This window comes from Trachurus japonicus, chromosome 24 (genome assembly GCF_045865225.1).
Source record: "Trachurus japonicus isolate A0001 chromosome 24, Traja_1.0".
Taxonomy (NCBI): domain Eukaryota; kingdom Metazoa; phylum Chordata; class Actinopteri; order Carangiformes; family Carangidae; genus Trachurus; species Trachurus japonicus.
In genome coordinates this window covers 17,217,919-17,241,919 of record NC_140930.1, presented here as the reverse complement: position 1 = coordinate 17,241,919, position 24,001 = coordinate 17,217,919, and the positions used below count along the sequence as shown (strand labels likewise).

At 40.8% G+C, this 24,001-nt stretch overlaps 2 protein-coding genes across 4 annotated transcripts; one reads left to right on the top strand and one right to left on the bottom strand.

Annotated features, from left to right (window-relative positions):
- Positions 1-268: 268 nt before the first annotated feature.
- On the bottom strand, positions 269-16,606 carry snx9b (sorting nexin 9b). 2 transcript variants are annotated; one of them, XM_085771514.1, is made up of 19 exons: positions 16,275-16,575; positions 14,808-14,894; positions 13,690-13,764; positions 12,484-12,606; positions 11,762-11,839; positions 9,761-9,923; positions 7,045-7,183; positions 6,631-6,715; positions 6,208-6,333; positions 5,939-6,056; positions 5,718-5,848; positions 5,496-5,599; positions 5,264-5,367; positions 4,997-5,074; positions 3,896-3,972; positions 2,696-2,785; positions 2,140-2,254; positions 1,942-2,033; positions 269-1,794 (listed from the first exon to the last, which is right to left on the bottom strand). In XM_085771514.1, the coding sequence occupies exons 1-19, from the start codon at positions 16,284-16,286 to the stop codon at positions 1,747-1,749; spliced, it is 1,845 nt and encodes a 614-aa protein (XP_085627640.1). In that variant the 5' UTR covers positions 16,287-16,575; the 3' UTR covers positions 269-1,746. The 2 variants fall into 2 exon arrangements, with proteins under 2 accessions (XP_085627640.1, XP_085627641.1); XM_085771515.1 differs by lacking the exon at positions 11,762-11,839 and having other exon boundaries at positions 16,275-16,606.
- Positions 16,424-23,890, top strand: moxd1l (monooxygenase, DBH-like 1, like). 2 transcript variants are annotated; one of them, XM_085771517.1, is made up of 13 exons: positions 16,424-16,560; positions 19,009-19,155; positions 20,015-20,167; positions 20,318-20,401; positions 20,779-20,934; positions 21,060-21,162; positions 21,303-21,475; positions 21,572-21,660; positions 21,818-21,914; positions 22,047-22,106; positions 22,315-22,433; positions 22,588-22,681; positions 23,487-23,768. In XM_085771517.1, the coding sequence occupies exons 2-13, from the start codon at positions 19,033-19,035 to the stop codon at positions 23,643-23,645; spliced, it is 1,410 nt and encodes a 469-aa protein (XP_085627643.1). In that variant the 5' UTR covers positions 16,424-16,560; positions 19,009-19,032; the 3' UTR covers positions 23,646-23,768. The 2 variants fall into 2 exon arrangements, with proteins under 2 accessions (XP_085627643.1, XP_085627642.1); XM_085771516.1 differs by lacking the exon at positions 16,424-16,560 and adding an exon at positions 18,482-18,894 and having other exon boundaries at positions 23,487-23,890.
- Positions 23,891-24,001: the final 111 nt, after the last annotated feature.

Genomic DNA, 24,001 nt, shown 5'->3' with positions numbered 1-24,001 from the left:
GATGGCAGCGAGAGCAGAAAGTGGGGTAAAAGGGCTCTTTCACTTCCTCCAACACAAGCCTGCACAAACACACTCTTTGACCCTTCGCACAGGCTGCCGACTCATTCTCATTCCTATCCATCTCTACGTAAGAATCTGCTGGTGCGAATAAGGGCTTTACTGTGAAAAGGCCAGAGAATGCGTAGTGTGTTGTACACTCCGAACCATACAGAGAACAAGACAAGGTTTCTTTCAACACACTCACGCGCAAAAAAACATTAAGTCCCAATGAATACAAATCATTGTTTAATAAATCAAACAGAAGTTCTGCTCCTCTCTGAGTTGCACTGTATTGAAAATACTTCTATACATAAAATAGTATCTCAATGACAAGAAGCACCTGATATATATATATATATGTATATATATTTCTCACGTATCATATGATAAGAAAACAAAAAGTGAAGATTAGCAACTGATTGAAAACTGAGCGGTGAAAAGCAAAGAAGAGAGACTGCATACGTGACAGGATCCACGGCCCTGTCCCAAACTCAGCTTATAGTTCAGATTCTTACAGTAACATTGCTGTTACTCCTTCATATAAAACACCATTATCTGGTCAAAAAGCAGACTGAACTGCAAGAAAAAAAGGAATCACGTTTGGCACCGTCTGCAGGAAGGTACTGATTCTGTGACTTTTGGCTTAAATGTACAATGTTTAAAATGACAGATCTCAACCTGAGCATCGTTTACACCACATTTTCCTCTCCCGTGCTGAAATGTAAACTGCAGTGTCACGGTGCGCAGGCTGGGGGGCAAATAACTCAAAAGTTTTTCTATCTTCCTCAGAGGGGGCAAGGCACGTGGGCAAGACAGGAAGGAGGTGGAGCTTCCTGTTAGCTTTTGAGGAAGTGCAGGATGAAAGAGGGCTTGGCACTGCCAGCGGTGGACATACAGAGGACACACACTCCACCTTTGCCAACTCTTCCAAGACTGTCGGACTCTCGAAGTAACGCTCCACTGCTTGGACTAATGATGTCAGGCGACTCGTGAATGTTGACAGTATTTACTGAAGGAAAAAAAATCATTTAAACAAACTTTGCATTGGCTGAAAAACAGGCAGTAAAGCTCTGATATGCTGTCAAAGCTACCTTTAGTAATCAGCTCCCCGGCTGTCGCTACTGACAGGAGAGAGAATGGCTTTGGTTTTATATTGTCAGTACATCACTACTGTGCTGAAAACAGTTTTGCTACATGTGTAGATCAATTCCTTTAACTTGTTAGAAAACAATCCATGGAAATAAAGATTGAAAAATCTGCAGAGTATTGCATGTTTCCACCAATAGCTGTGGCGTGTGACTCATACAATGAAGCAATGCATGGTCACAAACTGTGACTGGGATGTTTACTTCCTGTGTCACAAGCTCTTGGACCTTGGACAGAGGAAAGGATGTGTGTACATAGTGTTTCTCATTCTGCTCCCGTTGCTGACACTAAAAAAAAAAAAAAAAAAAAAAAAAGTGCCAAAGCCTTTTCAGCTGCTGCACATGCTCATAGACTGTCTGAGTGCAGCGGACAAAAGTAACACCATGAGCTGGGACTGCTGGCACGAGCAGTGAGGGAAGAGATGAGGTAAGAGCGACACAAAGAGAGAAGTGAAATTTAAATTACATGGAGGGAAAAGAATGCAGGATAAGCAAGAATATTTTGGATGTTGAGCTGGTTCAACTCTTCTTGTCTTGTAGTGCGAGACTGAAGGCTTTTTTTTCACATTGTAGTGAACTGACTGTGCGCTTGTCTCAGCTTTGCAGCGATCTGGGGGTTCAGAAGAAGAAGGAAAAAAAACAAACTCAGAGGGCGGTCGAGATGGTTTGGTATCCAGCTGCTCCACAGGTAATAAGGCAACAGAAAGGACAGACTGTTACAGACTCTAATACACTGTGATTAAAAAAACGTCTTTACCGTCTCGTAAAACTTCACTTGCTCCTCCAGATACAACTGCATGACTCGGTTGTAGTCATAGATACGGTTGCTATGGAAGTGGTTCATCTCAGCTGAGGCAGAGAAGAGGGGAAACCATTAAGATCGGGCAACGGTGTCAAGATAAACTGCGCTACTTCACCGCCTCCTCCGCATGAAGAGTGTGTGTGTGTGTGGTACCTTGTAAAGCGTAAGACATGGTGCTGACTCGCTTTGCCATGGTGACTTTGTCCTGATGGGTAATTTTACTGGTGGCTACCAGCTTGTCGCCCTCCTTCACCTTGTCTATGGCTGCCTGTACGAAAAGAAACAACACAGGAGTCATGAGCCATATTGCATTAGGGCAGGAAATGATCTAAAGAGATACCTGTATCCAGATAAGGTGAAGAATTAAAAAAAGAAAAGAAAAAAAGAAAAGTGACAGACTGATATCTTTGTTACAAAGTTTGTACACATGTATTTTTGTGTTTTGAACAAGTTTATGGTTAGACAGGTCCATATATTATTTTCTTCATTCTAAGTGGGCAAACTAATATTAGCTTTGTCAATATGCCACCAACAGTTAACACATGGCAGCTAATGAGCAGAAATATTTACAACTAATCTCCATGTAATAACTACAGTAGCTATATGTTTTGTGCGGTACAGTCTATCTTAATTTGGTAATCAGGAAGTATGAACCACAACAATTCAATTTTAACATTATGGATACATCCCATTACATTTCCTGCTGTACCTTATGGACTCCAATGGTGTCTGGGAAGCATCCAAGAAGACCCTTGTATTCATTGTTGGTCTCCATGAGGAAGTGGAGGTCTTTCCTGGGCTGGAGAGTGACACAAAGGAAACAAACACACACACACAGAGACAAGAAAGATTAATGTAAAAGGAAGAAGTGTTTTAGGACAAAAAGTGACAGAGAGATAAAGTAGATGGATTTGAAACTGATAAGATAGAAAACAGGGAGCCAACACTCTGTACACTAAAAGACCCTGGATTCAGCTCAACATCTAGTAAAGAGCGGGCTGATCAGTGAGTCAGTGAGGGAATAAAATATGTAGCTGCATTTATTCTACAGTATATTATAAGTGCAATAAAAAACTTAATAAGGGAAGTGTCCTCTCAGGCAGACAGCTCTAGCATGTAAATGAATCATGTCCAAACATTGGCTTCCTCACTATTCTGTAAACTGTATCACAGGCGATGCTTAACTAAAGCCAACAACTCTACAGGAGCACTGACCAAATGTCAGCACAAGCTTACCAGATGAATCCTCCTCCCTTTGGAAGCTGCCGGGACATCAAAACAAAACAAAAAAAGGCCCCAGTATATTTTATAACACGCCAGACTGATCAGACTACACAGAGCGTGTATTATTTGGATTTGCTGTGCCATATTCAAATAGTAGGTCAAAACACAGATTTCGGAAATACTGGAGATAAATTTTCCATGACCTCTTCCTTTACAGAGGGCGGCGTGCGCGAGCAGGACGCTGGGTTAGAGAGGTCAGTAAAACACAACAGCTAGGATGTAAACACCGACGGCAGAGCAGGAAATGTTCGCAGGCATTGTGAGGCGTTGTGAATCGAGAGCGAACACACAACAATGTGGTTGATAAAAAAGGCCTAAAATAAACTTCAGGAACTTTGACACCAACAGTTCTGCATCGGTGCCTCTTTTCAGAGGGTTTGAATGCACACCAAACATACACCCACGACTGATTCATACACCGAAGAATGAGACTGTGCTGAGTTTTTAAAACATGAGTAATATAATGGAGGCTGTTTTGGGTGAGAATAATATAATAAGAAGAACACAAAGGTAATCTCTAAAGAATACCCACACGGAGAATACCGAAGGCAGGAGCAGTTATGTAACTGTTGAAGTTGCATGTGCGGTATAATCACAGTGTGTTACGACTGCAGCCACCACCTACCTGTTCTGCAACCAACAGAGCAATCTCCTCGTACGTCTTCCCTGCTGCTGTCATGGCATCGGTCAAGGTCGACTCGCCTGTGGGATGAAAACATGTCACCACCGGGTTTCTTCAGAGTACCTGTTTGTCAATAACATCTCAAAACAAGATTTCCACATGATGAATGACTACATTGTAAATTGCATCGACTTCTGGCGTCACCATTATGATTATAACATGTGGTGATTACAGCAACCTTTTGAATCAGTTGCCAAAGACGGCAAAGTGGCAAGACATGACTAGCAAGTGCCTGCTGCTGATGGGAAAATGCCTAAGGTTTTCAAAAGAACAGCCCTGAGGCAATAACCTCTTTAACATAACTACAAAATAACTAGAAAGGTCACAGGTAACTTTATGTGATAACAGTTAGGATGTTTAAGTTGAAAGCCTGAGTTTGAAAGGTGCAGTTCAACTGAATCTCACTCAGTAAAAACCAGGCAGGTTAAATCAACCTTGGCAACCTCTGAGGGCAAGTTGACTTGGTGTTTCAGACAGACAGACAGACAGACAGACAGACAGACAGACAGACAGACAGACAGACAGACAACATACATACATAGTTACAAAGTGCAATGTCAGCCGTGAGCAAAATGTTGCCAGTTAGGAAACATTTCAGTTTTTGTTGTAAAAACGTTCTATTTTTGTTTTTAAAAGTGCTACAAATAAAGTTATTAATACTCATTTTTATTATGTTGCAAACTCCCATCAAAAAAAAGCAAAGTGCTGAAACATGTCTCATGGCAGACAGCCATCATGTCTTCCATTCGCTATCGGCTGACACGATGATGTGAGTGAGGACATCTATACTCTGCTATACTGTACCTGAGTGTAGGTGTGTGAGTGTGTGACCTATGATTAAGTGAAACTTGGAACAGACCTGCTCAGGGGGCCGGAGCAGGTCTGTCAGCTCCATAATGTCAGTTTTAAGAGAGAGATGATCATGTGTCTGTCTGATTGTAACTCTTGATGTTAAGGTCGTGGGTTTGATTCCCATGTTGACAGAGATCGCACCCCAGCAGCGCCCCCCGTGGCACCATAAAACTTTCTAGCTGTGTTTCCTACCTTGGTATCCACTGACGGTGAAGACAGTGGAGAGGTTCTGGAAGGCTTTACCAATCCTCTGGTACTCTTTTGGCAGAGCTGTGGAGAGAAAGATAACATGGGCAAACACATACACACACCGTGAGAATAGATTTTCCCCCCTAAGTTGACAAAACAGTCAACCATAATGAATCTTTCTTTGATATAAACAGTAATTACAGCAGGAGATAAAGGTGTGGCCTGTGTAGGGTAAAACATGTGTTCATCTTTGGTGTCTTGTATACGTACGGCCTGTGCATCTCTTCCAGTGCTCGTGTCCCACTGTGAGGATTTCCTTCACTCCGTCGTCCATGGCTTTGGTAAACCTGCTGAACTGATCACATTTCTGCTCCCTGAGGACAAGGAGGACATGTACCGTATATAAAGCAAACCCTTTTTGCTGTGGCGTGCAACAACATGTACAGTAACACTAATGAACACAGGAAACTGGTTCTGCTATTTGCAATTTGACTAAACTCACACTTCTATGACATCTAGGTCTGCGGCTTCAGGCTCTATTGTGGAGAAGATCATCACTCCAACTGTCTCATCTTTCTCTGCTTTTCTCTTCCCCATCTTCCAGTCCTGAACAAAACAAGATCAATCCCTCTTTTTAATTACAAAATAAAGAAATAAAGCAATCTAGACCAAGCTTTCAGTGATGACTGATCTTATAAAGATACACTATTTGAGAGTGAGATACCTTCTCATCCTTGTAGGTGAGAAAAAGCTGGAAAACCTCACTGCTGGAAACAACTGGATGCCTGCACATCCTGGTCATCCAGCCCTGCAACCGCTCCATGCGCATCTTAATAAACTCTTCCTCAAAGCGCCCTGGAACAGAGATGAGGATAAAAAACGACAGATTTCATTCACATGCTCACTTCAGCATTGTCTATTTGGTGACAAAAGTCAAGCACTTACCTGTCACCTGCTTGTCCGGCAAAGACGGGATGGGAATTGCCGACCCAAATTTGTCCAGGAGCCTCTCGTACAGCCAATCAAAGTGCTTGTACCTGTGATTGACTGGTCGGTTTGTGGTCTAAAATAAAAAAAAACAATAAAGGGAAGTTAAAGACACTCATGTAAAAAAGGGAACATTTTACATACAGTACAAGAATATGTGCTGTTCCCTTACACGCCAGATTAATAAAAAAAATATTGAAGCGCTGAAAATACTGCGGGATACTTACACTGGGTGTGACTTGGTACTCGATGTAACTCTTGAGGCCGTACATCTTTGAGCCTTTCTTGGGATCAGCCACGACGCAGTCTAGCTGAGATTCTGGGTAAGACCACACGGGACCCACTTCACCCATCTAAGCATGAAACATGAGGTTCAGAAACTGAATTTTATGGCATAAAAGATGCATCACACTGGGGAAAAGAGGAAACCATGTCAACCCATGCTGCCACACTATTTGCTGCACTGTATGTAAGATAAGATTTACCACTTCAATAATCTGCCAGAAACTAGTTTTTATTGACAATGACGGACAGAAAATCTCTATATTTTGTGGTTTATTGGGTCATGTCATGTCACTACTTCTCGCAAAAAAATATGTCATGCTATATATTGCATACAACTTGCATAGATTGATTGAGAGACAACCTACATAGATTGGTAGCTTTTCTTTGCCCTTAGCGAGCTGCTTGCATAGGAGGTAGAGCTCTGGTCCAGATTTGGAGAATCCAGGGAACCTGTTCAAAGAGAAATTCACAAATGAAGCTCCTGGTGCATCTCTTTCACTCATCAACAGAGTTTGAAGTAGGCTTTTTTGTGTGCACATTAGTGTCAACAGCAAAGATCAAATTACTTCGATAATGGGGCCCCATTATAGAAGTGTGCCTGTGGCTCTTAAAGGAAGTGAATATTAACGCTAACGCAAGCATGAAGTTAAAAAAAGGGAAAGATGGTGTAAGCAGGAATAAGTCATCGTGTAGAAGAGAAGAAAGGTTAATGCAAACATTTCCAAAACCTTCATTGTACCCAGAGCTCTTTCTGCTGCAAAACACAGCTTCACTCTTACTTGTTGAGAGAGATCTTCATTGAGCTTGCGTGAGCTCCGCCTCTCTGCATGGCTCCACCGTCTCCAGACTCTGACTCGGCGTAGCCTCCAGTGGATTTCATATCATCCCACTCATCGTCCCACTCATCATCCTCTGCTCCTGTGGACAGATACATGCCCACTCAGTTGATAGTTTTACCATCAAAGACACAAGAAAAAACATTCTGCACAGCTGTACAATGTGTTTCACAATCCACTGAGCGATAGCTACTAAAGATGTTTCCCATAATAAGAGGTAGACAGGAGACTAAATCATTGATGGAAACAGCTAAAGGTGGCAGTATGATTCCAATACTTAAGTAAATTAAATGGTAGAACACTGTAATGTGATGGCAAAATGTCTATTTGTCTTAATACAACTTCTCTTATTTTCATTTTTGATAAGATTAGATTTTTTTTAATGGATGCATTAGCATTAGCTCCATAGCATGCAGGCTGTATGCTATCAGATAGACTGTGTTTCTCATTGCCACAAATGCACTGAAACCAATAAGTTACATATGTTGCAATTTGACCTCGTTCTAATGTTTGGTTAAATGTGTTCAAGGGTTCAAAGATTTCTCTTCAGCCCTAGTATCTCATGTAAATGAAGAGCATACATCCTGTTGTTTAGTCTTGAAACTTGATAGAAATTTCTATTCTTAGAGGCAACTATAAAAAGATGACGATTTGTATATCATAATTTTCCCTAGACCTGTGCACTTTCAAAATGTGCATGTGGCAGCAGTAGACTATGATGCTAAAACCACAGAGGACATGCTTCAGACTCTGTGGTGAAAGGCAGATTTTAAAATCTGACTGTGGACAAGTGCAATCACAATATTTCCACACCTACACAAGTCATGTTAGGAAGCAATTGTGAGGAAGTCATTGTATTGCGTGTATTTCTGCATTGCATCTGTCCCACAAAAGCCACAATGCAATCACAATTTCTGAGATTAATTTCACCAAGTGTGCCACACAAACATATAATTTTTTTTTAAAAGTTGGAATACAAACAAATCATTACTGCTTTATCTTTTGTCAGCTACAACTTTTAGCAGCTACAACTGAAATCTGAAATAAGTCAGTGTGATTTTGACTTTTTAAAAATAAGCTTTATAATCCAGTCTGTATTTTCCACATCACAAGTAAATTAGTAAAGGGTTAATATCAATAGTGTTAATATATTCACACTGGATGCCTCATATAAACATGCTTTTAAAAAATGTAAATCATCTCCTAAAATGATTTGCTAGAATCCATCAGTCTTTATGAAAACCTGTTGCCAGTCCACACACAAAAATAAAGATAAAAGCTTCCACCAGGCCGTGCACGTGATACCTGCTGTGTAATCGATAAGGTAAGGATATGGGTAGATGTCTTTGGCAAGGGAAACTGAAAGGAAAAATCTGTTAATTCCTCTTTTCACCATTTATCCCCTCTGCTCTGCTTTAACAAAAACAACTGGAGAATTTTTTAAAAACCAGGTCAAGTAATTTATCCATGTGAGTCATGTGTGAGGCTAACTTTTCCACTGATGGTCCTGTCCACATACTGGAGCATCTCTGTGGAGGGACTGACCAGAGACTGAGCAGACGCTGGCTGAAGTAGCGTTTGCAAATAGCTGTTGGATGCTTTTTGAATTCCCTATCAGAATAAATATATACATAAATATTACTGTTTATATATTAACAGTAATATTAAAGTATATTACTGTATGTCTTCATGATATTTCAGTTAGTTTCAGATCTCCTTGGTCATTATTACTGTGGGTTTAAAGAAGGGTTTTTTTTCTCATTTTGTTGTATGTTGCCGATCCTATCTTTTCCAGGACTACTTGACCTATATACCCCTTTTTGTAATCACCTTGTCTAATCTTACTGCAAAACAAAAAGCAAAACATTATACATTCAGTACATCTTATTTAATCTTGAGATTTTATATCATTTTCTGTCTGACCAAGACATATCTTACTCTTCTTAGCATATCCTGTTTTCCTCCAAACAGATCTTTAACCAAAGACCTGCTGAACTAGAGATACTTCCATAAAACAACTCAAAACATTTATACATGATGTGTAGTAAACTGAGAATGAATCAATCTCCACCCCATCTGCAACAAGTATCCCAACAACAGCTCATACTGACAACAGACTAGGCTGTTACAAAGGTACAACTCTATTCACAATTCACATGATCTGACCACATTGTGGCATCGTCACACCAGTGTCTCCTAATCTGATTATTTGGTGAATTTAGCTCCCACCTGCAGATGACTGAGCTGTAAGTCTAGACTTTCCAGAACAACCTTATCCACTGCATTTTGCCCTGTCAGCACATTTAAATGTTCATAAGCAAACTATCTGTAAAGAGTTAAGATAAACTGTTTAGCCAGGTACTGACGCCAGCAGCTAAAAACAGAGTGTGACCTTCACATGGCTCCAAAACACATGAACACATCTTGATACAGTCAACATGACAGCTTCTTTTCAGCTACATTTTTTTGAATGGAGTATTTGCTACTTTAGAGATCTTAAAAATCTGACAGCAAACAAATACAACCACTTGAAGTCAAAGTTTAAGAATTACTCATGCAGCAAAGTCTTTATTTCCTGATATTTCCTGTTGTGTGGTTTTGAATAGCAGAAGTCACTCACTGATGTTTCTAACATGAGGCCAACAAAAGCTGCTCTTACCCGGACCCTGGTAGGCTTGAGGGTGGCCCTGCGATACGGAGGCCCAGGGGTCGCCAGCGGCCTTCCCGGTTTGGGTGCCCTCCGGATTTGACGCCCAGTTGTTGTTGGAGCCCCCCGAGGGGTCCGCGTTCCACACGGACCAGGGATCATTACCGTTACTCGCCTGGATAAGACAGACAGAGGGAAAACGTGAGGGATGAAAAGAGCGGAGGAATGATCAAGGATGGAGAAAGAGAAAGAGAATAGAGACTAGAACACAAAGTGGAGTCCAGCCCAGTTTGGAGTCTGTTTAATGAGAAGCTGACAGCAGTCTCCAAAACAACATGCTTCTTCAAAACACGACATCAGGCAGCTCTGGCCTCAAACAGGGAGTCTGTTGAGACAATCAATCATCTTTACAGTGACAATGTAGTTTGTGGTATTAAATAAATGCCTATTAACACATGCAGTAACTACAACAACAAGTAGTAAAAGCAACAGCTACCATTCACAAACCACTATACATTTTTTTTTACAGTGCTTGCAGGATGAAAATGCAACTGCATGCCATGCTTGCAAGGCAGCTATATGCGCCAATATAAAAACTTGTGGGCATGGGCATGCGTGTGTATGTTCTTTATCCGGGCTGCAGTAAACTTGATGTTAAAGGGATAGTTCACCCTAGAATGATATTTCGCTCATTATCTACTCACCCTCATGTTGACTAAGGGCTGGAAGAATTTTCAGAGTCCACCGTCCCTTCTCTGAGTTACAGGGGGTCTTGGCGTAGCAGTGCATGTCCATATAACGGTTGCAAAGGGACACCAGAGCTCTTCGTAAAAAAACACACACAAAAAAACATCCAAATACCTCCATGATGCTCGTATGTAATGTCCGTCTTGTGCTGAAGCCCCAAATTGCGTAATTGTCCCGAAAAAAATTAAATAAGTCTATATTTTAAGCTTGTTTGTAGCGGAAGCTTCTCGAAGCTCCTCTTCCTGGTCCGTCCAAATCTCGCGTGATTCGCAGTAACCGCACTGACGCTGGCGCAAATCACGCGAGATTTGGACGGACCAGGAAGAGGAGCTTCGAGAAGCTTCCGCTACAAACAAGCTTAAAATATAGACTTATTTAATTTTTTTCGGGACAATTACGCAATTTGGGGCTTCAGCACAAGACGGACATTACATACGAGCATCATGGAGGTATTTGGATGTTTTTTTGTGTGTGTTTTTTTACGAAGAGCTCTGGTGTCCCTTTGCAACCGTTGCATTGAAATGCACTGCTACGCCAAGACCCCCTGTAACTCAGAGAAGGGACGGTGGACTCTGAAAATTCTTCCAGCCCTTAGTCCACATGAGGGTGAGTAGATAATGGGCGAAATATCATTCTAGGGTGAACTATCCCTTTAAGTACCCAATCACTGAGCAACCTGACCACAGAACTGGTGCAGGCCTGGGTCACAAGATACATCATGTAACGCACATTCACATACAGAAAAATAATGAGACAAATGCTTCCAGTGCAAGTTGCTGCAATGACATGACAATGACAAAAAAAACAAGTGAAGAACATTATATTTAGTCAAGGTGGCTTTTTAAAAAGTGGTGATGATTTTTTTTTTTTGTGTGTGAGATTCTGATGATCATTCGTGTCGTGGTCAAATGATTCGCCAGTGTGAATAGTCAATTACAGGTGAGGTATACGGATCATCGATTGTGAGCTTTAAACCTTTCCACCGTGGTGATGATTCATACGACAGATGAAAGGTGAGGGAGTTGATTGGTGACTAAGTGTCTTTGTGTCTGTATTGTGGTGCGAGGTGAATGGAGAAGATGAGATCATGCTTTGTTCAGGCATTAAGAGGAAGGGTGGCATCATGGGTGGGGGGGGGGGGGGATTTGCCAAAGCAAGAGACCAATCAGAGACGAGGGGGGACTTGGGGGCAGACACTGGGTAAGCGTGGGAGGGCTTGGGTTCATGCCTCTAGCCATGCCCACCGCCCACCCAAGTGGCGGTTACCTCATCAGGGGACGAAAGGTAGGGGGTAACTGGGGTGTCGGGGGTTTCCGGCTGGGGACTCAAGCCCCCAACATCAACCTTGAGGGGAAAAGAAGGTGACAACATCACAAGGCGCTGGCAGTGAATGTTTTACGGGATGGGTGTAAGTGAAGCTGGTTACAGACGTGTTTCTGTGTGTGCGTGGGTGAGAGAGAGTGAAAGAGAGTGAGGGATGATGGCTGACACATTTCCTGCTTTGACTCAACCACTTAGTTTGCAAATTTCTACTGATCCAGCGGTACGCTCACTTTTGTGGAACTTCCTGTCTGCTAACAAGTAAAGATCTCACTCTCTGTTCGATTTAACGGGAGCTAAAAAAACACACGTGGGTCTTAAATGACACACAGTGACTATCTCCCACAGCAGCTGTTTTCACTTCTGCTTCTCCGGGGTTCACACAATATGCACGAATGTCAGTAAAACGTTCATCGCTGACTTCCGCTTTTTTGCGTTTTCTTCAACATCGCACATGCTGCATTGTATGATAGAGGGAACCTACAGTAGCAGGTGTGCTGTGAAAAGAATTACTATATATATATACTATATATATATATATGTACGTACACTTACTTCCCCAAAAGTGGTTGTGTCTGTCAGCGGTGTCTTTTCACTTTGTAGTCTGACAGCAGGATAGCATTTGATGGGTTTAATAACCCCAGATCCACATCAGGCGAGTGCATTACCTGGTTTTGTGCAGGTGCAGCAGCGGGAGCGTATGCATCAAAGAAGGCAAGGTCTGCAGATCCAGCATTTCCTGCATTTGAAGTGGGTGCTGTGGTTGCCGCTGCTGGGAATGCCTTGCCGAACTACAGATGAAAGGATGACAAAGACAAAAACAGCCACATTAGAAAAAAAACAAACCCAGATATTCCACAGCGATCTGATGACTTTTAAAGGTACATTCTTCTGTGGTAATGTGATCGTGTTTCTTTGGCACTCTCTGGTTTTGCAAAATGACTTCTGAAACGTTCTCACATTCACCAAAATGCAATAACAACTGCTGGAGACACTTTAATTTACACATTTGAATTTGTTTTATCATGTGCCAACATAACCGCCACACCTAATCCTCTGGGCTATTTTTGTCACGCAGCATCCTTTTGTTTTTGTTATTTCTTACCAGTAGAGTGCAGTGAAATAGAAAGTGAGTTAGTCGAGAAAGAGACCGCGTCCTGATGTTTTCCATTAGGTATTACATAAGTTACAAGTGCATTTGTCATCAGTGGGGTTTTTTCTGCTTTGGACACTGAATCAAAACAGTCTTGGGGCAGCTGGAGAGGTAACTTAAGGTCAGATAAACACACACATCCACATGAGCTTGTTTGCAGAGTTAAGCAGGCGGATAATATCAGAGACTCCCGCTTGTGCGCACACACAGATACTACATTGTTAAATGTTGCTTTAAGTGGTGTTTAGAATGAGGCGAAACCGTCGAACAGACTGCATGAACTTAACACTCTTGAACGAGCTCTCTCTCTGTCTCTTTGCGAATGTCTTCGGAGTGAATCATATCCTCATGATGAAGTCAGAGCCTCTGGATCAAACCGGACACTCGCACCAGACGTACACCCTAATCAGCAAAACCATGAAGGAGGCACATCCTGTTGTGATTTTTACTTTCAGACTAGAGACTGCATCACAGTAGGCAGATAGGTGTTGTTATCTGTGGTGACAAATATTATAGTGATAGATGCTCTGAGAGGGTGAAACATTAAAAAATCAGTCTTTGCTCAGCGATGAGTAGTACGTATTGTACATCTCGACTTCAGAGCATGAGAGGTCATGGCTTTGTTGATCAATTTTCTTGAGGTGAATGTAATTCAAACACTGTGTGTGATGTGTGTGTGGTGAATAGGCAACACACTACACTTGGTGACTGTCTAACTCACCTCGATGTAGTCCTCCGGCACCAGTCCAACCTCCCCTCTGGAGTTCTGTGCTTCGATCCAACCACCTCCAATATTCTGAGTGAGACCCAACACAACATGTTAGAGGGAAAGACAGCGATCCACTCAGACCAGCAGAGAGTGGATGTCTCCATCACATTAACAGGAAGAACATGTTTACTTAGACCGCAATAACCTGATTACCCTAAAACCCACATTTGTCGGCAGCTTGACAGAATCAGATTGCTCCAGCTTTTCCTTCTCTGCAGTATTTCTGATTGAGCTAAATTGAGCGTGCGGACTGATAGCAAGAGTGCGCGCGGGCTTTGCAGTGAGAGAGCTAATCCTGTTTTGCTGCTGTGGCTGTGGGCATGACTGCTGGATATAAGTGGCAACTAAATTAAATTGATTTATATATAATGTATTTCAGTTTAAGTTCAAATCACACATTTTTGCTCCAAGTAAGGCCAACCCTTTGATCCCATTGCTCCACTGCCACAGCAATAGTGACTAATACTGCATGACATAACTGATTTAGACATGCACTTTCCTGAAGAAAGTAGCTCTTATGATAAATTATGTTCCTCTTAATTCATAACCACTATTATGGATTAGTAGGATTGGTATTTATATGTTGTTAAGGAGTTCAGGTTGGAGCAAAACTCTTGACAATAACCAGGTTACCAAAGTTTCCGTAAACACACTGAACGCACCCAGGACAAATTCCTGCAGTCACAGTTTATTTAGTGGAGAAAATTCTGTTTTCCTGATACAGTAGGTTCTGGTTGGCTTAAGGCAGACGTTGATTAGAGAACTATGTAGGTCAGCACACAGCCAGTGACCTTTGAACTGTTGGCGACTCGCTGTTGGCGACTCGCTGTAATGACATCATGCTCTTTTTTCCCCTCCCTGTTTTCTCCTTCCTTCCTTCCTGTGTATGCGTTTGTGACACTCAGTGTTTATAGACAACCTGAGGTCATGTGAGGTGGATCGTTTACAGGGCTGGTCGATAACAAAGTTACAAGGAAGAGCTTTGTGAACATTCAACTAAAGCTATAACACACTCATCTATTATAGCTACCTCTAAGATCAGAGGCAGACACTTAAGTATATGGATTTACCTGATTGGTGACAGTGACTGTTTCGCCTTCTTTCACCGTCAGCTCGTTGTTTCCAGCCTCAGCAATGAAGTCGTATAAAACCTGTGCCTGAACATAATCATGAAAACAAACACAAAAACCATGTTTAATGACCTCCTTTTAAAACATTGTATGTGAATATGAATGGACCGACAAACACTGCAGTGACACATTAATCAGTATAGAACCATGGCATACAGGCACAATGGAAACAGACCAAACTCGTTCTTCTGGGTTTGTTATGCAGACTCACTAACCAAATATCACTAACAAGCAAAAACAAGACCAGAACCACCATGTTATCTAGTTCTGTGTGTAACCGGAGCGGTTCCTTTAACACTGACCCACATCTGCTAATGCATGCAAACACTATACGTACAAATGGATATAGACATTCAAACTTGAGAAGTCATCATATATGAATATATTTTTGCTTTGTGACTTACCATATTATTTTCCAGGCTAATCACTCATTTATTTTTCATAAATTTGACTGTGCATTCATTTGGATCGCCAGCCGACATGCCATCTGTTATCAAAACAACATTAACTTAAGTGTGACTAACTCTGTCTATTAATCAATGACATGGAATGCAAGGCTATTTGAACCTCATTGAACAGAGACCTATTATTTCTGTGTGGGTTTGCCACCTCCCAAGGGTCAGGGAAGGTGAATGGTGTGTTAAACAGGAACTATGAGTTTCTAGCCCCATGCAGCCTCAGCTCAGATCTGCTGGCTCAGATATTATTTTTACTAAGAACAATGAGAGAACTGCATTGGCCTGAACTGACCAATGCATCTACTATTTTAGTCACCCTGTTTATATTAATAAAAGCAGGTTAAACAACAACACTTCTGAATAAGATGACAGTGCACCACAAACTACACTCTCTGATCATTAAGTTGAATAAACTGATCTCTAAAACAATTTTACCACAAACTGATGATTGTAAGCTTCATTAAGAGATTGTGTATTGTAAAACTATCAGACTGCAATTGTAGCCTATAGTTAAACGCGCCTATACTGAAAGTGCCCACTGCGATGAATTGACAAAGCGGCACACAAGCCGAGGACTACATTACCCAGAATGCAACAGAGGTAGACATGACCCGCACTGGAAAGGTAGTAAAATGTCACAAGACACTTTCTTAATGAGACACATTTTCCATGTATAGCAGAAAACACTGCTTTCTTACGTACTCTAAAAACACGCGTGGTGAGCCGCCACCAAACGCGAATGAAGCAGAAAAGTTACAAGTTTCTAACTCTTCTCGTGTCGCTTATACCGAGCGAAGAAGTGTTAACTGTAAACCTACTGCGAGAAACTGCAACTCCTCAACAGCTCTCGTTTTATAAACAACACTGGGAGTAAGAAAGTAGAGGAGACAGCCCTGTATACAGCTGGGTTTATGTAAAAACAGCACTGAAAAGTTGTCAGACTTTTTACCTTTAGCGCCATTGTCGAAGCATTGATCAATCATTACAAACACAGGCCCTGTGGTTTTCAGGATTTCCAACCCTCAGCTGGACATTTCCCCCCTCTTCTCCTCGTTGCTTTTTTTTTTTTTTTTTTCAGCCGAGAGCGAAGAAAATAAGGTGATTCCTGCCGGTGGAGAGGCGCCACACTTTAACACGCTGATGAAAACACTGTTGCTTCACGTTAAAATCCCAAAAAGAAAGGAAGAAACCACGGAGAGGAACGTCGGTGGCTACAAGGCTGAAGAAGTGCGACTGTAAGTTTGAACCGCGTACAGAGCTGCTGACAGTACAGAGGGAGTGACCTGCACCACGGAGAGAGAAACCGGAAAGGTAGTCTCCGTCTGATAGGACCCTGTCGACTGGACGAGTTCAAATAAAAAGACCACCAAGCAAGAAACTAAAAGATGTTTAGAAAACATAAGATTGGCCTCCATTCCATAGATTCCATAATTCAGAATAAAGGTCATACACCCTATTTATATCATCGAAACAATAACACAGTGATGAGAATTATTATAATAGGAAGAAGAACAAGAGGTATGCTAAAGAATAATGAAGTTAGTGATAATATTATTTATTAATAATAACAATAATAACCAAATTATCATTATTGATTTTAATTTTGTAGCTGATTAATGGACTTTCCATTCCATAATATAAGCATTTTCAGAGAGTCCTACTGCACCTACTCTTTCTTCTGTTATTGTTTTTTATTCTATAGCCTACATACCCAAACTAATAGTCATTAAGTTCCGGTGTATTATTCTGATGTCAAGGCGGCTCCCGTGTGTTTACTGTTGCTGACAGCTCACAGCTGGCACAACGGCTCAAAGGGAGTGACCCTGGGCTCATTTCTAATGCTTCAGTCGGCCTCTGCTGGGGTCAGTGCGCTACTACATTTAAAGACATAGCCTACCTGTGTGGTGGTCAATACACACTGTCAGTGTATCGAGCTGCAAATAATGCAGTCTAGTCCAACAGTCTCTTATTTTGTACGCCATTTATATCAATAGGCATAGGAAAAGAAACACCACAAATATATGGGCTTTTGTTTTAGGTGGCATTAGTTTTAGCTTAAGACAAACTGGCAGCAGAGTGAACACATCCCTCATGCTCAATATTGTTGACCCACTCTCTAGTACCTCTCTGCTTTGCATTGCAAAACAAGAATATGTAGCATTTAAGGAAAATAGAATTGAAGTGTGTTTTTCTAATAGTGAAAATTGCATGTGTAAACACTATGAACATATTAAAATGTCCCTTCCTCTGTTGAAATGACCAGGACAATGCAGACACCTCATCTGTAGGAAGCTCATTTGTATTTAGTTAATTAATATTAATGTCAAGCCCTGTTTAAATATAAATGATCTCAGTGTTACCCTCAACTACTTTGTGCCTGACTGTGCAACAGGTGGCGGGTGCACACGGCCATCAGCCAGAATCAGAGGCAATATTTTTGCCAATAACAATTTATTTATTTCAGTGTGCTATCGGTGCCAATTAATCAACGCAAAGCAATTAATTAGCCTCCCTCTAATCTGAGATGTAAAATGGTAGTTAAAGTGTCAGCTGAGGTGAAATGCTGAATTTCAAATTCAGGCCCTGTAGTGAGCGTGCCAGATGACGTTTAGAAAAGTGAGGAACGGAAGCAGCTGAAGTGTCAGTTGAACTACAACTACATCAAATCAATTAAAACTTAAATCTGAAGTGCCCAGAATATTTTAGGCTCAAAGTAGATAGTTCAAGAGTCCACTAGGAGTTGAAAAGTCAGAACAACACTCAAAGAATAAATCCACCATACATATTCCCATAGGAATCAATTGTTATACAGGAAGGTGACAAAGAGAGGGAAAGGGGATAGGAGGTATACCTTTTGTCTGGCCTTCGTCACTTACTCCCTCATCACCTCCTCATACATCAAACGCCTGAGTCCAGCAGTGGTCTCATTTGCCTGTCAAAAAAAACTGGGGGAACAGGTTGATATGACGGAGGAGGTGAAAGAGGATACAGTTTATTGTAAGTATGTAGCAGAGCCCACAGCCAGTGTCACTGTTCTGTTTGAACACTGAGAACGAACTTTGAGGAAATCCTTTCATTTTAAACTAAGGTGAAATTAAAATCTGAACGTTCACAGTAAGAAGTGCTGCGTGGTGTCCGTTGTTCTCAAAGGGCCTAGTGCGAAATGACTTGGCACTTTTTCGCCTGTATCACCTGAGTTCATCTAGCAGTGCAGGTGTGTCCAAGGTGGGAGGGAGTTTCGCCAAGTTCGCAGACAGTGAGTTCAGTTTGAAGATTTCCAACTTCACAGAGACATCATGCGCTGCTCTCTGCTCCCTCTCCTCTGCCTGCTCCTGGCCAGGACCGAAGGAGCAGCGGCATCCGACCACTCCATGCCCTTCATGGTGTACCTGGACAGTGATGACCTGGTTTGTTTGAAGTGGGGGTTTGATAATGTGGAAGGAACCATTGTGTTCGAACTGTCCGTCAACACGACAGGCTGGATAGGCTTCGGCCTGAGTCCGAACGGAGGAATGAAGGGTGCAGATATGGTCATAGGGGGATACAAATCCAGTGGAAGCTACTTCTCTGTAAGCCACAGCCACTACCACATGGATGAGTGTGTGTTTTTTTAATTTCTACAGCGAACATGACACAATGATGGGCAAATATTGTTGTTGTTTTCTTCTGTTTTTGTCCAATAGGATCTATACGGCACAGGGAACACCATGCCTTCGATGGATGAACACCAGAGCTACACTCTCCTGTCTCTGACTGAAAGTGGAGGTCAAACCATCATGAAGTTTCAGAGGTCCATTCAGGCCTGTGATGACAAAGACTTCCATATCACTGTAAGTCATTTTGTTAATGCCTCCTCCTTACCAACACAACTTTTAATAAAACACATTGGTGAGGAGTTATTGTTGAATTTGTAATTTGTTATTTGAATTGTATTTTTGCACAAAGTTAAAAGAATACAACATAAAACATGGTAGGTAACAATAGGACAGTGCAGGGAGAGGCAAAAAGCCACAAGGGGCTTAGTTGTGATCTGAAAAGATTTCTTTTAGTTTAAATCGTGATTGATTGTTATGTCTACCAGTTCAATTTTATTTTTCACTGAGTAGCCTAGGTCAATTGGTGTTTGGTGATGATTGGTATTTTCATATAATCTCACAAACCTTATACAGTGTGAAACCAAAAACACCAAACAAACAGGGTAATATCCTATTAAACTAATGAAGCACATTACCTAAGAGACTGTCATTTCCATGGTAACCAGAACGCCTCACATTAGCGTTAACCTGAATCACTTGCTCAATCCCCTTTGTCGTGTCTCATTATTTGTATAGTCTTTTGTATTGTTGTTCCAATTCCCTATGTAAAGCTCAGGTTTCCTGCACGCCACCATGTAAAGAATGTTATTGCAGTTGTTTTGTCTCACGTCCACCTGAATGACCCTTTATATCGGCGTTGATTGGGCGGTTTCAGATAAGAACACAATGGTCACACTGAGTTCCATAACATTTTGTTTCCCATTGAATACCTGAAATGCTATACGGTTTTTGTAATAAAACCCAGCTGCACATGTTGACATGTAGCTGTGCACAGTAAACTGCAGAGTCAGGGCATTGTCTTTGTTCAGTACTTGAATCCTTTCCTTTCCACTCCTGAAACTCCTTTCATGTTCACTGTTGTTTTCTCTAACAGGATAAAACCATTAAGCTCATCTATGCTTACGGAGCAACAGATGAGATCGGCTACCATAGTTCTTACAGAGGCACCAAGGACGTCAACCTGCTGAACTATAGGGTCAAGACGTCCTCACCCAGCCAAAACTATCTCAGTATCAGAGTGGACAATGTAAGAATAACTGCAAACATCTTTTTAGCCTCTATTGCTATTTTACTGGAGTGTATAACATAGGCTATTCAACATACAGGTTGGATGAAAGAATGGAAATGCTGCAGAATGAAATGTGTTTTATTAATCCACATCTTTATTTTGTCACAGATCACTATCCCTCCCATTCATACCTACTACCACTGCAAGGTCATGACATTTCCAAACTTACTGACAAAACATCACATATATCAGGTAATCATACTTTCTTTATGTTACAATTACCACCCTGACAAAAAACATCAAATTGTTACAATGTACACTGTTGCCCATAAAGTAGGAATAATTGTGTTTTTAGACACATTCCTCTTGTTATTCCTATAAAAGTTTAATTTTCATAGTGATATGTTTGGAAGTAAAATTTTGACAAGATATACACTTTATCTATAAAGAATAAATCACATGGTCACAATAAAAAAAAAAAACCCAATGTATTCCAACGTTATGGGCAACAGTGGAGGTAACATTATCTAATATAAATCTAGTTCCCAAAGTGGAAAAAATAGTATGATTTTCTTTAGTTGTCATTCTTAAAACCTTTTGTACAAAAACTTTAACTCACTTTAACTCAGATTGAACCAGTGATTGAGCACCCTGACATCGTCCACCACATGCTGCTGTACCAGTGCCCCAACTATGTGACAGAAACGTACAACGATGCGTGCTTCATGGGCGATATCGTGGATTCCTGCTTCGGGGTGGTGGCCACATGGGCAGTGGGAGGAGAGGTGAAGACAAATTAAGCGTCCATGCTCTAGTTTTAGTCCTATCATTTAACATTTCTTGATTCATTATGTTTTAATTTGATGTCAGTGATGTGCTTATACAAGCTGATTTTTCCTTGAAACCACAGGTATTTGACTTTCCAGAAAATGCAGGTATTCCTTTTGGTGGTGATAACAAAGACAGATACTACAGGCTGGAGGTCCATTACAATAACCCACAACTTGTAGCAGGTACATACCCCTACATTTTTATTTTTAACAGCCAATCATACTGACATGACATACAGTATACCATCTCTTGTTTGTTCTCTAGTCTCATCATCACATGACCAAGATACAACATTTTTAAACTTCTGTCTCTCTCCGAACAGGCAAGACAGACAGCTCAGGACTGAGACTGCACTATACTTCCCAACTGCGGCAACACGATGTGGGCATCCTGTCTGCAGGTGTCATGCCGCTTAGTTACATAAAGTACAACATCCCTCCAAAAGCCCCTCTGTTTCACACCTACGGCGTGTGCAACACCTCTCTCTTTTCTCAGGTATGCAGAAAGATTATATGGATTTACAATTACAAAGGTGGTCACTGGAGGCAAGTTAAGAAGATGTTCTCTGTTCTCTTTACTTCACACTAATAGCTGATGGGTCCTATGCCTGATCTTCAAGTGTTCGCTGTGATGATGCACACTCACTTGGCTGGCAGGAAAGTCAGAGTTGGCCATTACAGGTATGAAATTAATAATTTGCTTTAGATCAGCCAATATGTAAGCTGTAGAAGTAAAAAAAAAAAAAAAAAAAAAGATTCATGAATTGATAAAATTCAGTTTTGAATAGAATTTGATGCCAATTTTGCGGTCCTCTTATTTCATACCTGTTCTCTGTAGAAATGGAAAACAGATCGACTTCTTGGGCTTGGATGAAAACTACAACTTTGAGTTACAGCAGATTATCAGTTCTGGAAAAATCAAAACCATCAAGCCGGTAAGTCTCTTCTATACTGTGCATTATGCCCACATGTTAAAAGGCAGTTTTGTAGTTGTTTTAGCTATTAAAACAATCTGATATTAACAGTACTGTGTAGTTTATGATGCACATCACTTTAACCCATTACAGGGTGATGAGATTTCAGTGGAGTGCACCTACAACACTGCTGATCGTGCGAAAGCCACTGAGGTGGGTAAACACTGTATCACCTGCATCATTCAAACAAACAACACATTGTAATTTTAAAACTGCTGCAGATAAACATACAGATCAAAAGAGTGCCTGGCTCCTATAATCCTCTGCCATCATACAATCTGTTTTAAAGTCATCCACAATTAAAAAGAGAAGCTTGTTGTTTTTTTTAATGCCTGCCATGTTTCACATTTTGCTCCTTCAGATGGGGTTAGCAACCACTGATGAGATGTGCCTGGCCTTTCTGTTCCACTATCCTGCGATCAACGTCACAACGTGTACTAGTTACCCAAATGGAATGGCTCTAGGAAATTCAAGCTACCTGTAAGGCCTGATGCGCTGTCAATTATAATATTTGTGCTAAGACTGAATCTACAGATGATTACAGTATCCATACATTAGATGTAGGCTATATTTTCAGGGAGGTGTATCTTCCCATGATATTTTGTCAGAGTTGCTCTCCTCTTATTTCTGACAGGTTGTCTGCAGATACCACAAACCAGGATGAAGTCAATCAGTACCAGAGTTTGGTGAATACAATGCCACATGTTCACTTGGTCTCTGATGATGATGTAAGTAATGTAACATTGTTTCTTCTCTACCTCCAATCCATCAAAGTAAAATAATATTTTATTGAGGATTTTTAAAAACTTTTTATTTCAGTTTCATTCAAAATCATACATACAGATTTGAGTTTTTCAATACAATGTACAGTAGTGCTTATAGGGACATGATAACAATGATGATAGGTACAACAAAGGAGACAGATACTATAATTGCAGAAAGAAAAAATAAAATAAAACAAAATGAGATAAAAGAAAATAGAAAATATATATATATATATCAGATTAATAATATAGATCAGATTCATATTTTATGGATTCCTCACCGTAACAGTATACCCATGGCAGTGCTCCACCTTCTAGTGAATATATATCTTTTTGAAGTCTCAGGGAGTATGTTATTTGTTCAATTTGATATATTTCCTTAATTTTTCAGTCCACATATTGTATGTTGGAGGGTCAGGCTTCAACCACCTTAATGCATTTAATTGCTGTTGCTAGTAGTATTTGTAAAAGATATTTTTTGGCTCTTCCTTCGATGCCTGTTGGTAATAGACCTAGTAGAGCCACCATTGGGTCCACTGTAATATTTCCACTCCACACAAACACTTCTTCCCAGAACGTTTCCAGTTTTGGGCATAACCAAAGTATGTGGATCTGATGATTGCCATGAATTTAATAATTATGTGACTAATATTACTGTGTGAGTTTGTTGCAGTATGTGTATATTGCATTAAAGTTGCAGTTGAGTTTTTGTTTGCTTTCTGCAGTAGCTACCATAAAATGAGATGTTTTTGTGTTTTTATCTTGACAGTTCAACTTTGGACAGATTTTTAATGGCACCATCAGGGAGATGATGGAGACTCCGACTGTTACTTGTAAGACTAACAACGCATCAAGCAGAATCTATACATCATGGACCATGGGGCCAGCAGGAATCATGCTTTTGCTGCTTTGGATTGTAACAATGTAAATGTACATGACCGACAGATCCAGTTCATTGCAGTCTAGATGAGGGAAATCACAGCTCATAAATCTCTTTTGATTGACAAATAATTTATTGCCTATATTCAACTTTACTAGACAGAGTGCATACCACATTACATTTTTTCATCTCTATATCATATTTTTCTCTCTCTGGTATTTACCTTTAATCATGGATTGGGAGTCATATTATTCAGCAACTGTCATATTGATTTACAGATTTACACTGCTATTGCACTTTGAACTTTGTTTCATTAAAGCACAACATGGTTGGTTATATGTAGTACATTTATAATGGAATATTTACATTCATTACATAACATCTAGCTTGGCTATAATGATATT

What these genes read in the sequence shown, in the direction of transcription:
- snx9b (XM_085771514.1), bottom strand. An exon ending in CTGCACCTGCACAAAACCAG is followed by an intron (nt 11,840 to 12,483) that starts GTAATGCACTCG and finishes TTTCCCCTCAAG; the next exon opens with GTTGATGTTGGGGGCTTGAG. An exon ending in TCACCTACAAGGATGAGAAG is followed by an intron (nt 5,600 to 5,717) that starts GTATCTCACTCT and finishes TGTTTTGTTCAG; the next exon opens with GACTGGAAGATGGGGAAGAG.
- moxd1l (XM_085771516.1), top strand. Translation starts at nt 18,622, where the DNA reads ATGCGCTGCTCTCTGCTCCCTCTCCTCTGCCTGCTCCTGGCCAGGACC. An exon ending in CATGGGCAGTGGGAGGAGAG is followed by an intron (nt 20,935 to 21,059) that starts GTGAAGACAAAT and finishes TTGAAACCACAG; the next exon opens with GTATTTGACTTTCCAGAAAA. An exon ending in ACTTGGTCTCTGATGATGAT is followed by an intron (nt 22,682 to 23,486) that starts GTAAGTAATGTA and finishes TTATCTTGACAG; the next exon opens with TTCAACTTTGGACAGATTTT.